This window comes from Polypterus senegalus, chromosome 7 (genome assembly GCF_016835505.1).
Source record: "Polypterus senegalus isolate Bchr_013 chromosome 7, ASM1683550v1, whole genome shotgun sequence".
Classification (NCBI taxonomy): Eukaryota; Metazoa; Chordata; class Cladistia; order Polypteriformes; family Polypteridae; genus Polypterus; species Polypterus senegalus.
This window is the reverse complement of record NC_053160.1, coordinates 119,674,562-119,685,305: the sequence shown is the minus strand read 5'-3', so window position 1 is coordinate 119,685,305 and position 10,744 is coordinate 119,674,562. Positions and strand designations below refer to the sequence as shown.

At 40.3% G+C, this 10,744-nt stretch overlaps 1 protein-coding gene across 2 annotated transcripts in view; it reads right to left on the bottom strand.

Annotated features, from left to right (window-relative positions):
* Positions 1-3,058: 3,058 nt before the first annotated feature.
* Positions 3,059-10,744, bottom strand: part of arhgef38 (Rho guanine nucleotide exchange factor (GEF) 38) — a 112,992-nt gene continuing 105,306 nt past the window's right edge. The window contains exons 13-14 of one of the 2 annotated variants that reach the window (XM_039759192.1): positions 6,231-6,471; positions 3,059-3,536 (exon numbers count right to left, since the gene is read on the bottom strand). In XM_039759192.1, the coding sequence (XP_039615126.1) occupies positions 3,194-3,536; positions 6,231-6,471 (584 nt within the window). In that variant the 3' untranslated portion in view covers positions 3,059-3,193. The remainder of the gene's footprint in view (positions 3,537-6,230; positions 6,472-10,744) is intronic. The other variant, XM_039759193.1, reaches the window with a different exon arrangement.

Here is a 10,744-nt window from a genome sequence, read left to right as displayed (position 1 = left end):
TTTTGAAATTGTGAATCCAGGTGAATGAGGTGTGGTCCATCTATAAAGTGAACTGGTGCCTGTAAAGGTATGGGTGGAAGTGCCACAGACTGGAGACCACACCCAGAAGTTTCTAGGCAGCGGCTATAGCAACCAATAACCGTCTCTCCCTCTCCTTTCACTTGGGACAAGACTGCTCCAATGCCCCGATTACTAGTAGCTGAATCCACGATGAGTTGTGACTCTGGGTCAGGACATGTTCAGAAGATGCAGCAATAAGGGTCTCCTTCAGTTGGCAGAACACAGTCCCACATTCTGGTGTCTGCTGCTCTGGTTGGTCAGTGTATGTAGTGTTACTGCTGTGTTTGCAAATCCTCTCTAATTGCCAGTAATAAAACACCAATCCCAGGAAACTGTGGAGCTCCTGAACATTATTGGGCTGTGGCCCATCACGTACACTGGCAGCCTTTTCAGGGTCAGTATCTATCCCTACTGCATTGACCATATAACCTAATTTTTTTTTTCTACTGTAGGTGACATTTTGCTGGGTTTAGCTGAAATCCTAGGTTTAAAATTACAAAAAACACTTCCTATAGGTGCGCCAGGGCTCTTTCAAAATTGGGGGCATGCACAAAGATGTCATCCGTATACAATATGCCAGCCAGCACTCTCTCCATGAGGCATTCAACGTGGATGGGGTAGTCAAACAATCCAAAAGACACAATCGTGAAATGCCACAACCTTTCCTGATGGTGAAGACAGCCTTTTCTCTGGACTCTATCCCTAAAGCGACTTGCTAATAGCCACTGCGCAAGTCCAAAGAGCTGAATCAGTTGGAGGTACTTATGTAATCCAAGGCATCATCTATATGAGGCAGCAGATAAGAGTCTGGTTTTGTGACAGTGTTTTAACCTCTTGTAGTCAACACAAAAGTACTTGCTGCCATCCTTTTACTTGACAAGGATTGCAGGAGCTGACCATAAGCTTGATGACGATTCAATCATGCCTGCCTCAGCCATTTCCCAGATCTTTTGTTTTTTGGCTATTTGGCGTTTAGCAGATTGGAGTAGCACTGCCTTTGTTGATGTGGTGCTGAATCTGATCTGTTTTGCTGTGGTCCTCATCATAAGCAGCAAAGTTGTCCAAATGCTACTTCAGCAGAAGGTAAAGTCATTGGTGTTAGTGTTCTTGCAAATAAACCATACTGCATTTCCATAAAGCCATGACAGCCGTATTGGTAGCAGCAGAGGTGAATGTTGAGGTGTCAGGGTCTGTCTAACCATGGTGCTGTCTTTAAGCTTTTCTGAGCCAGAGGATGAATGCCACTGTTGAGATTCCTTGCCAGCGGGACGGACCTGGTAAAGACCTGGATATTTATGGTTTGAAGGTGTGATCTCAGCATCAGCTATTTCTCTCCCACGTAGATGCAGCTCACTCTTTCCAAAGTCTAGATCCACTCTGGGTGCCATCTTCTCCAAGGAAGAGCCACCAAGTCACCCAGAATTTGTGTTCCATCCAGAGATACCCAATGGTGAGTCGTAACCTCCTTATGCCCCATATCTGAATTGCTTCCCCGGTGTCCATTTTCAGCCCTCGCATGCTCCATTGTTTATCTCCACTAATAGCCTGACCCTCACCCAAGAGGTGGTGGAGCTTCACTTCAATTCTACAGCAAAGGTGAGGGCTACTTGATAGACCAAGGTGGCAGATGGTTAAAAAGCTTGTCTGTGAATTATTGGGGTGATGAAGAACGACAAAGCATAGGCCTGAATGTAGAGCCATCGAGCAACTGGCTAACACTTTGGCTCATCAACATACCACATATACTCCAGGATAAAGAATGCAAGAACAGCAAGGACAGAGAAATGTATGGTGACAAATGAAATGATTGTCAAATACAACATCTGTCTGTAGGTCCTTGCACAATTTCTCATTTCATAAGTACTTGTGTTTTCTACTTTATGCACCAGTGTTAAAATAGCTATTTATATGCACACTGTGCAGCTGCAATATAAAATATTGCAATCATTTTACATGTTTTAATTTAATGTAATTTAATACCATATTACTGAATAGAATGACACAGTTTAGGACTATCTGAAAATAAACCAGATCCACTTCTCCAGTGCTCATTCATCACCAGCAACACTTTCATTTACTCCAGGATTGGCACATGTATCACATTTCACTTCAACTGTTGAATGTTCTTTGCAGAAAAAGTCATTGCCAGAAGAACATCTCATCGTTGTCATACGTGGTGTACCAAATGCACCATATTTAACTTGTGACTGTTCATTCACTCATAAAACTAGCTGGGGGCACACTGAAGGGAAACCATTGCAACACTGTACTTGTAGTTAATCAAGCTGAGGATAGATGGTGGATGCTGCCAGTAGGTTCTTTAAGAGGATGTTGGACAAAAATAACTGAGATTGGTGTACAAAATACACCAGCGTGAGTAGTTAAGGATTAAATCAGTAGTAGGTTGAAGAGCACTACTTAAGAAAGTTACATCAGCCATGTGCTCACTTTTTAAAATCCGGGCAGGATCTAATCAATAACATTTTAGTGTAAGCATTTAAATTAGGGAAAAGAATTTTCTTTTTCCTAGTCATAAAGTTTTACTTTGTCTGTTGGCCTAGATCTCTTTCTCGTGGTTGAGGCCTGATTTGAACTTAATTTTGCCAAGTTTGACTTGTTTGTATGGACTGTTACATGCTCTTAATAAATTCAATGAAAAGATATTATAGTTATAGTGTAAACGAAAGAATGTGTGATCATAAAGGAAATGGTCACCTTCCTGTGACCACCTTTATTTGAGGACGGGAGTCTGCGTGTTTCCTAGTATTAAATATTCTTGCTGGCATCGAATCACCTCCGATCTGCTAAGATCTTCCAATTCATTTCTGCAGTTTGAATCGTGGACTAAAATTTCCAAAAGTCTGTCCTAAATTCTTAATTTGATCAGACTATGCGGTGGCAGCGGATGTCCATGTGCAGAACCAAGTGTTCCGATCAAAATGATACACTCAAGTGCAGTTGAGAAAAGCAATGAAACAAATGGGAGACTACAAGTTTCTGGAATATATTAGTAAATCTTTATTAAGTTAAATAAAAAAATCATATTCTCTCAATTACTTCATAGATTTGGCTCTGTATGTGAGTGAACTATTAGCTGCCTTAATCAAAGTGAAGGTCATTTCTATCACCGTCCTCACAAACATATCAGCAGAAGTGCAACATAGGAGGAAATGGAATCCCGAAAACACTGCAGTTGACAGACAAGTGCGTGCGCCGTACAGCAGACATCTCTTCTGACAAATGAAATTTCAAGTATAGGCAGTATGACAATCCAGTTCCTGGACAAAATGTCACGCGTATGACATCTTGCCAAGGTAGTTTGCAGGGACATAGCCCTTCTGTCCATTGGCCTCTGCCAGCCACCATTCTCGATTGCCGCTTGCATCACAAAGCTTAAGTATCCGCACCCGTTGGTACTCCAGCAGACTGAGCTCCTGTTCACACCGAGCTTGAAAGGGGTAGACAGCGTAGAAAATCTACAAGAAAAAAAAAAGAATAGAAAACTTAAAATTTGATTAGGGAGGCCCGCGCTTCACCTTATTGCGGCGCCGCTTTAAATAAATTTGCAAACCCCGCCCCTTCTCCTTAAAGCCTAATAAAATATTCCAAGCAGGTGAGGAAGTTCGAATACTGATTAAACATTCGAACAAATGAGGAACTTTAGATATAGGAAATCTCTTTTTTGTCATCGGTAACAGGCAGCGTAGGAACAGAGAGCAGCGATCCATTAAATCTAACACGTTAGCAGCAATCAGTACCTTGCTAATTATTCAGTAATTTGGCAGATTAACCAGTCATTAGGTGAGGCGATGGGAGTTCTAAATGACTTGTTTTACCAAATTGATTGTTTCTGCACGAGCTTCTCCTCGCGGGACATCCAAGTTTATCGAACGCTGCTCCCTTGGTAAAAAAAAAAAAAAAATCTGGGAAAACGACGATTTAATTCAAACTGTTTGAACAGGAAGGCTGCCTAAGAATATGTGTATGCAATAATCCAGTTTGGCCTGAAGATGGCAGTGTGGTCAATATTATGGAAAACGAATACAGGCTCTAATAAATAAAATAAAATAACGGTATTCAGTCATGTTCTCCGCTGAGAGGAGAGCTCGTGTCAACAGCAGGCGCCACCATTTCATTTCCCCTTGGAGCATTTAAGTCAGAGATGGCATTTCAAATAAGATAAGTGATTGATGTAAAAGTCTAATATCACTCGAAATGGCAAAAACAGTACAAGGAACGGAAACCTTTATGAAATAAAAACTAATAAAAAACAGACATACAATAAACTGTATTCTAGATTGCATAATTTAAATTATAATTCTATTTTTGTAATATTATATTTGAATTATATAAAAGACCGCACGACAGCATTCAGGAAGGCATCTTTCCGGACTTTGGCGACGTGGTCGTTTTCCCTCTGCATTCATCCTGCGGCCATTAACAAATTCATTCAGAACGTCTAGCACTTTTCAGCGGAGGTTATACGATTACGTGGGGGCTAAGAAGTCAGTGGTAAAGCCTCTGGGGACAGCCTTGACCCTCGAATAAATTAATTATCAGCCATTTAACAAGCTGCCAATCACTCGGCTTAGAAGAAAAACGGCACAAGTCGGGCAGCAGCGCACCTCGAAGGCGGCCGGTGGGCACTGCTGACAGGGCACTGACCCCCGAGCGTCTGCTTTATTAAGCTTAATTAAACCCAAATTAGCGAGAGCTTCACAGCCAATATGTGACCAGCGAAGAGTTAAACAGCTCCGACGCGACAGACACATTCGATTCTACTAATTCATTTAAAAGACCAAACCGGGAAAGTCACAAAAAACGTGTGTTTGTACAAAATAAAAGGCGCTATCGGAAGGGCCAGTGACTCCGAATGGCATTAGACATAAAACATGAAGCAAGCCGGCTAGAAATTCAGTATGGCTGTGTAAAAACGAAGCTATAAAAAGTAAATAAATGAAATAAAAAAGAAACCAGTTAACAAATCATACAATAATTCATGCCTGTTCTTTTATTGAAGCAGCTGTTTATTCAAAAACCTGACAGCTAAGAATACATGGAATTCACATTGGTCTACAGTTAAATTTAAATTCAATTTTAAATTACATTTAAACTGGTCTACAATTAATTGTGTGAATTTCAAAAATTAACTAAGCTAGTGCCTGAGAAACGGTAAAAGGCAGAAAAGAGGGATAATATTAAGAACTCATAGATTGATTAAATTGATCCTGTTTCTTTGAAAAAATGACACTATATTTTAAAATGTTTATCAGGAGAGACAGAGGATTTGTGCACAGAACTCTGTTTAATTAGGACTGACATCTGTACAAGGTATTGGATTTAATAAAACCATTTTTATTGAAACCTTGGCTGTTTGTCTGCATTTGTGTTCTGTGTGTGAGGTGTGGGAATGCCATCTAGTGTCCATAATAGACAGACAGATAGAAGATAGATAGATAGATAGATAGATAGATAGATAATGAGTAGCCATCCATCCATCCATTTTCTAACCCGCTGAATCCGAACACAGGGTCACTGGGATCTGCCGGAGCCAATCCCAGCCAACAAAGGGCACAAGGCAGGAACCAATCCTGGGCAGAGTGCCAACCCACCACAGATAATGAGTAGCTTGCTTTCTAATCTGACATTCTGTTTCAAGGCACAAATGCTAAATAATATATGTAGTATACATTTTGAGTATTTCAGAAACAAAATAGGATTGTACCACTAAACCGTTAGCAAAAAATATGTAAGAAATTTGGGTGGCATAGTGGCTGTGCTGCATCTTCGCAACAAGGAGACCAGGGTTCAAGTCCTGGCTGGTCTCTGTGTGGAGTTTGCATGTTCTCGTCATCTTCATGAGGGTTTATTCCAGGTGCTTCAGGTCTCCTCATACAATTTAAAGACATGCAGGTTAGTTGGGTTGGTCAATGCTAAATTCCCACCTGATGTGTGTGCGTGTGTTCATCTGCAAATGGACTGATGCCCACTGCATGGACTGTTTCTGCCTTGTGCTGAGTGCTTGCTAGGATAGGCTTCAGCCTCTCGGTGATCCTTCATTGGTCAAGTGGATTTGGGAGATGAGATGGATATAAGAAATCTATACAGTATCCCACAAACCATAATGAGAAACTGGGCAGTGTAATGAACATTTTTGTTAGCATGGTTACCTCTTCATTACCTGTTGATCGTCTGTGCTGGCAGAGCTGTCGTTGTCATCTGTCTCAGTCCAGTCTTGTATATCATTGATTGAGGAAAAACTATTTAAGCTTTTCATACTGTTCCTTTTGCTGCCATTGACGAAAATGCTAACATCATCAAAGTCCACTTGTCTGTCCTGTGGATTTCCATTCTGCTCCTTTATGGGATTATACGGCTTTAGGAATGAGGAGTAGACATAGCCTTTTTCACCTGAATAAATGCAAAAACAAAATTAATATATATTGTTAACACCATATTTCTCAAGCAAGTGCGTGTTGCCTTTAAACCTATACATCCTACCCCTCAAGACCACAAAAATGAACATATTTATAGTCATTTATGCACTGGTGACACTTGAAAGTATTTTTGTAGGTAACTTTATTTTCTCACATGCATGGTGTAGAATGCTTTACCTCAAAAACTAATTTTGTTGATTATAGCTGCATGTGGTAATTTTATAAAACCTTTGTGCTTCTTCACGTGGCTTAAAATTGCAGTTGATGGAGGCAAGAGTCCCAATGTGAAAGAAAAGCCTCATAACTTACTGCATGGTTCATTTCAGATGATAGAAGCCCCCAAAATGATAAATGAAATAAAAGTGATATATGGCATTGTTGAGACTTTTGACCACTATTGAACGTGACCTCTCGTTCTGCACCTTAAGCTTCATTAGTTTCACAGCACATCTGCCCCAGGCTATGCGGTCCTCTTGTATCCTCCGAGAAGTGTGGTTATGGGCAGCTGGCTTTGTGCAGTTACAAGCGTACTTTGAAGGTAGTTCTAATGCTTAGACAAGTTTTGGTTGATTTACTTTTATTCAAAATATGAAATATATGACAAATTAATATGAATGTGAAAAATATGACAAACAGTCACATACCAGAACCAGTATGTTCTACTAAGAAGTGACAAAACCTCTACACGTGAGAAGGATTTGCAACTTATGGAGGACGAGACAAAAGGGAGATGGAATTGTAGAGTACAATGGACGGCTTGTAGCTTCTCTGAGTGGAGCACATGTGAGAAATGTTAAATAACGTCCATGAAAGTGAATGCCTCTGCTGTAAGGATTAAGTGTTTCAGCTGGCATTATTGGACATCAACACCACTTTGTCCCCTGGTGCCATCATTTACGTTGGTGAAGGAGAGGAGTTTCTATCCATCATTAATCCAGAAGATCCATTACAATATTTACAAAAATATATATATATCATGAAGTGATTAAGGCAGGAAGGACCAAATACATAACTTCAGTATGTTTAATCACAGACCTTGTTGGACTGTGATGTGATAACCTTGCAAGCTGACCATTATAATGTAGCCTGATAGATATGTGATCTTCCTGGCTTCGCATTCTGTGTTCTGGAATATTCTGTTAGTCTGGGAACAGACATTTAACCTAAGATGATTAGCTGTAGCTTTAAAGCATCAGGGTTATTAAAAAGTTTGCTAGAACATGTACACTTGTGATTTGTTCATTAGACAGATGAGCGCCGACAAAATAGCGTCGACAAAATCACGAAAGTTTCATTAAATATGAATTACTAGTTTAAAGCATATATAATAATGTTTATTTTAGAAAGTCAATATTATGAGACACGGCACGCAGATAGTCCTTAAGATCACGTCCTGCATATGTAGGAAGAATTGCAGCAAGACATCTTGATAGTTAGCGTATTTAGACTTGCTGGCTGCCTGACTGCTGGTAATTCCGCTTTGTATACGACGCGTTATGCCAATTCTCGACTGAGTTATTTGTTTGCGGCATGCCATCAGCAGTTATAACAGTTATAACCTAGCAAATAATGTGTACATAATGCGCACATCCGCGTCCCACTCTCTTGGCCTCTCTCTCGATTTTGTCCTGGCGATTTTGTTGGCTCACATTTGTCGAAAACCAGTTAGCGGGTTTGCAGGCGCTCATTTGTCCGTTGTGGTTTTGTCGGGGTGCATATGTCTATCGCGCTTTTGTCAGTGAACCTTATTTTACTACATCTGGGGTATGCACATTTACACACCATTTTTGGCTTTTATGGCTGTGGTAAATATGCACACATTTTGTTTCTGGCTTGTTATTTCTTACTACAGGCCACTTGCAGCTGTCTCTGGTGCATTTTGTATGCGTTATTGTTTTTAACATGAAAATTTCACTGAGATGAGTAGGGAAGAGCAGTTATATCTTTAACTCTGGAAAGGCAAAGCAAAAAATCTGTAAAAAAAAATAAAAACTACTTTCTGGTTTGTTTGGGTATCATAAACACAAAAGGCCTACTTTGTGAAACTGAGAGATGGCCACATTGAAGTGAATATTTTAAAACTTTTGTTTCAAATTTGTATTGGTGTATTTGTATTTTTCCAGCATTTTAATGGTGTTTTGCAAACATTTTTCATGAATTTTTTTGGGTGCTCTTCATACATGTTAAAGCATTTTTCAGGTGTTTCTCAAGCATTTTCGAAGGAGAATTTTGCAGGGACAATAAGAGTGATGTCATTTTTTGTCAACTTTGTGTGGGTTGTGAGGTGAATGTTGTGTTTCTATAAGTGTATAGCTTTTAATTTAGGCAATCACTGTACTGAAGACATGGTGTCATCAGCGCCATCAACACAGATATTGGGTTCATCCTGTACTGCAGCAAAGGAAGTCTAGATGACATGCAATAGCATCTTTATGATATTTAAAAAAGCTTATTCCCACCATTTAGTAAAATGGAAAAAAATATCCTCTTATTTTGCACAGATATTGCCTGCTGTTCTAGTGAAACAGCGTTCATCACTGCGTATGTGTGTCACACATGTGCGTCGGAAGATCCCCTTGCTGGCTCACTCGAGGGATGTGTTAACCAACTAGGGCAAGAGGTCACTAGGGCAAGGGCTGTCACTAACTGTGTCTTCTCTTTCTCTCCCCACATCTCCGAGAAGCCAGCCAGTGAGGTCATTTGGCTCCGCCCCTTCCTGTTTTCACAAAATAAGAAGCCGGAGTGCCTCGAACGAGCTATCTTTTGAGACTGAGACCTGACTGCTCCAGAGTTTCTTGGGAAACCTATTTGCTTAAAAATAGCAGCTAACCACAGTTTGTGTTTTCTGTTAATTTGTTGCCCTCTGGGCTACTGTATTTTCCTGCCTGAAGGTGCTTAAGTTAGAAGAGAAAGAACAAGGAATTAAACTGGACAACCCGGTTGGCATCCCAACTATTCTTCAGTTGTCACGGTTTGGCCACATTACAATGTGTATGCTTCAGTTGTCTAGTGACAGCTAGTGAAGAAGCATGTGTGTGGTGTGCAATCAAATGACAAGACTTGAACAGATCTTATATTCATATACATTTAATCCTGTATGGGATGAGGGATGCATTTAATGCGCTCAGTTTAGGTTCACAGGGAACCAATGATTCTCACAGAAGCACTAAGTGTGAGTTAAGAAGCAAATGTGGTGGACAGTATGCCAGTTATTTGCAGGGCTCAATCGCACTGCCAATCAGAAGAGTGTGCTATGTATAATCCACTAACAAAAACCTATAAATGAAGTACAGGTTTAGTTTTAATCTAGTTATTTGCCATATATATTGTGAAAAAGTGTGCTGTGGTGGCACGGTGGCTACTGTTCATACCACACATCTGCTGGGGCTCGAGTTGAGGATGGAAAAAGGGGATGGCTGTTATTTATTGAAATTGCAAACCATGAAGACTTAAAAATATTCTGTGTCACAGGTGGCTGGGTGCGTTCGGCAATCAGCCACCTATTTAAGGAGCCGCCGCCCTGCAATCAAGGCTGGCGTTGGGTGAAGAGGAAGACAAGGTCGGTGCAGAGGAGGCGAGGAGAGGCCCAAGTGTGATTTGTGTGTGGAAAGAAGACAGTGGCTTTTGAGAGCCTGGACTTTGGGGAGACTGTGGGGTTTGGTGACGGTGCACTTGATTTTCGTAAATAGGACTGTAAATAAACGTGTGGTGATGGCTGAAACGGTGTCTGCCTGTGTGTGTCCGGGCCGTCCTATTTCACATCTGTTAATTGAGAAGTATTACTGATGCATATTTAGTATTCACTGTTAAAATAGTTAAGCATATACAGTTAAGCACTCTCACTGAAACCAATCAATTCAGAAGTGCGAGCAGAATTTGCAATCCCCATACTGACCCTGGCACTGTGTGAGGCAGGAATGACAGCTCTGCACTATTATTTTGCCTATGTTAAACATCTGTACTAACTTTATTAAACTTTAACCTGAAAAAAAACTAAATGTATGAATATAATATCTTTTCAGTTCTTGTCACGTGATTGCAAGCTACATGCGTACTTAATTTCACCCTCAATAGCTGTCACTAGATGACCAAAGCAGATATGTGTACTACAGCACCATCATTTTTTGTCTAGTTTTGATAAGCTGCTTCACTTCTCATTTATGTTAAATATAGAGATAATGACTACTGGTATAAATGCTACAACTATGCTTTGTTTTTTTCTACCACGAATTTTTTTTAACATTCCC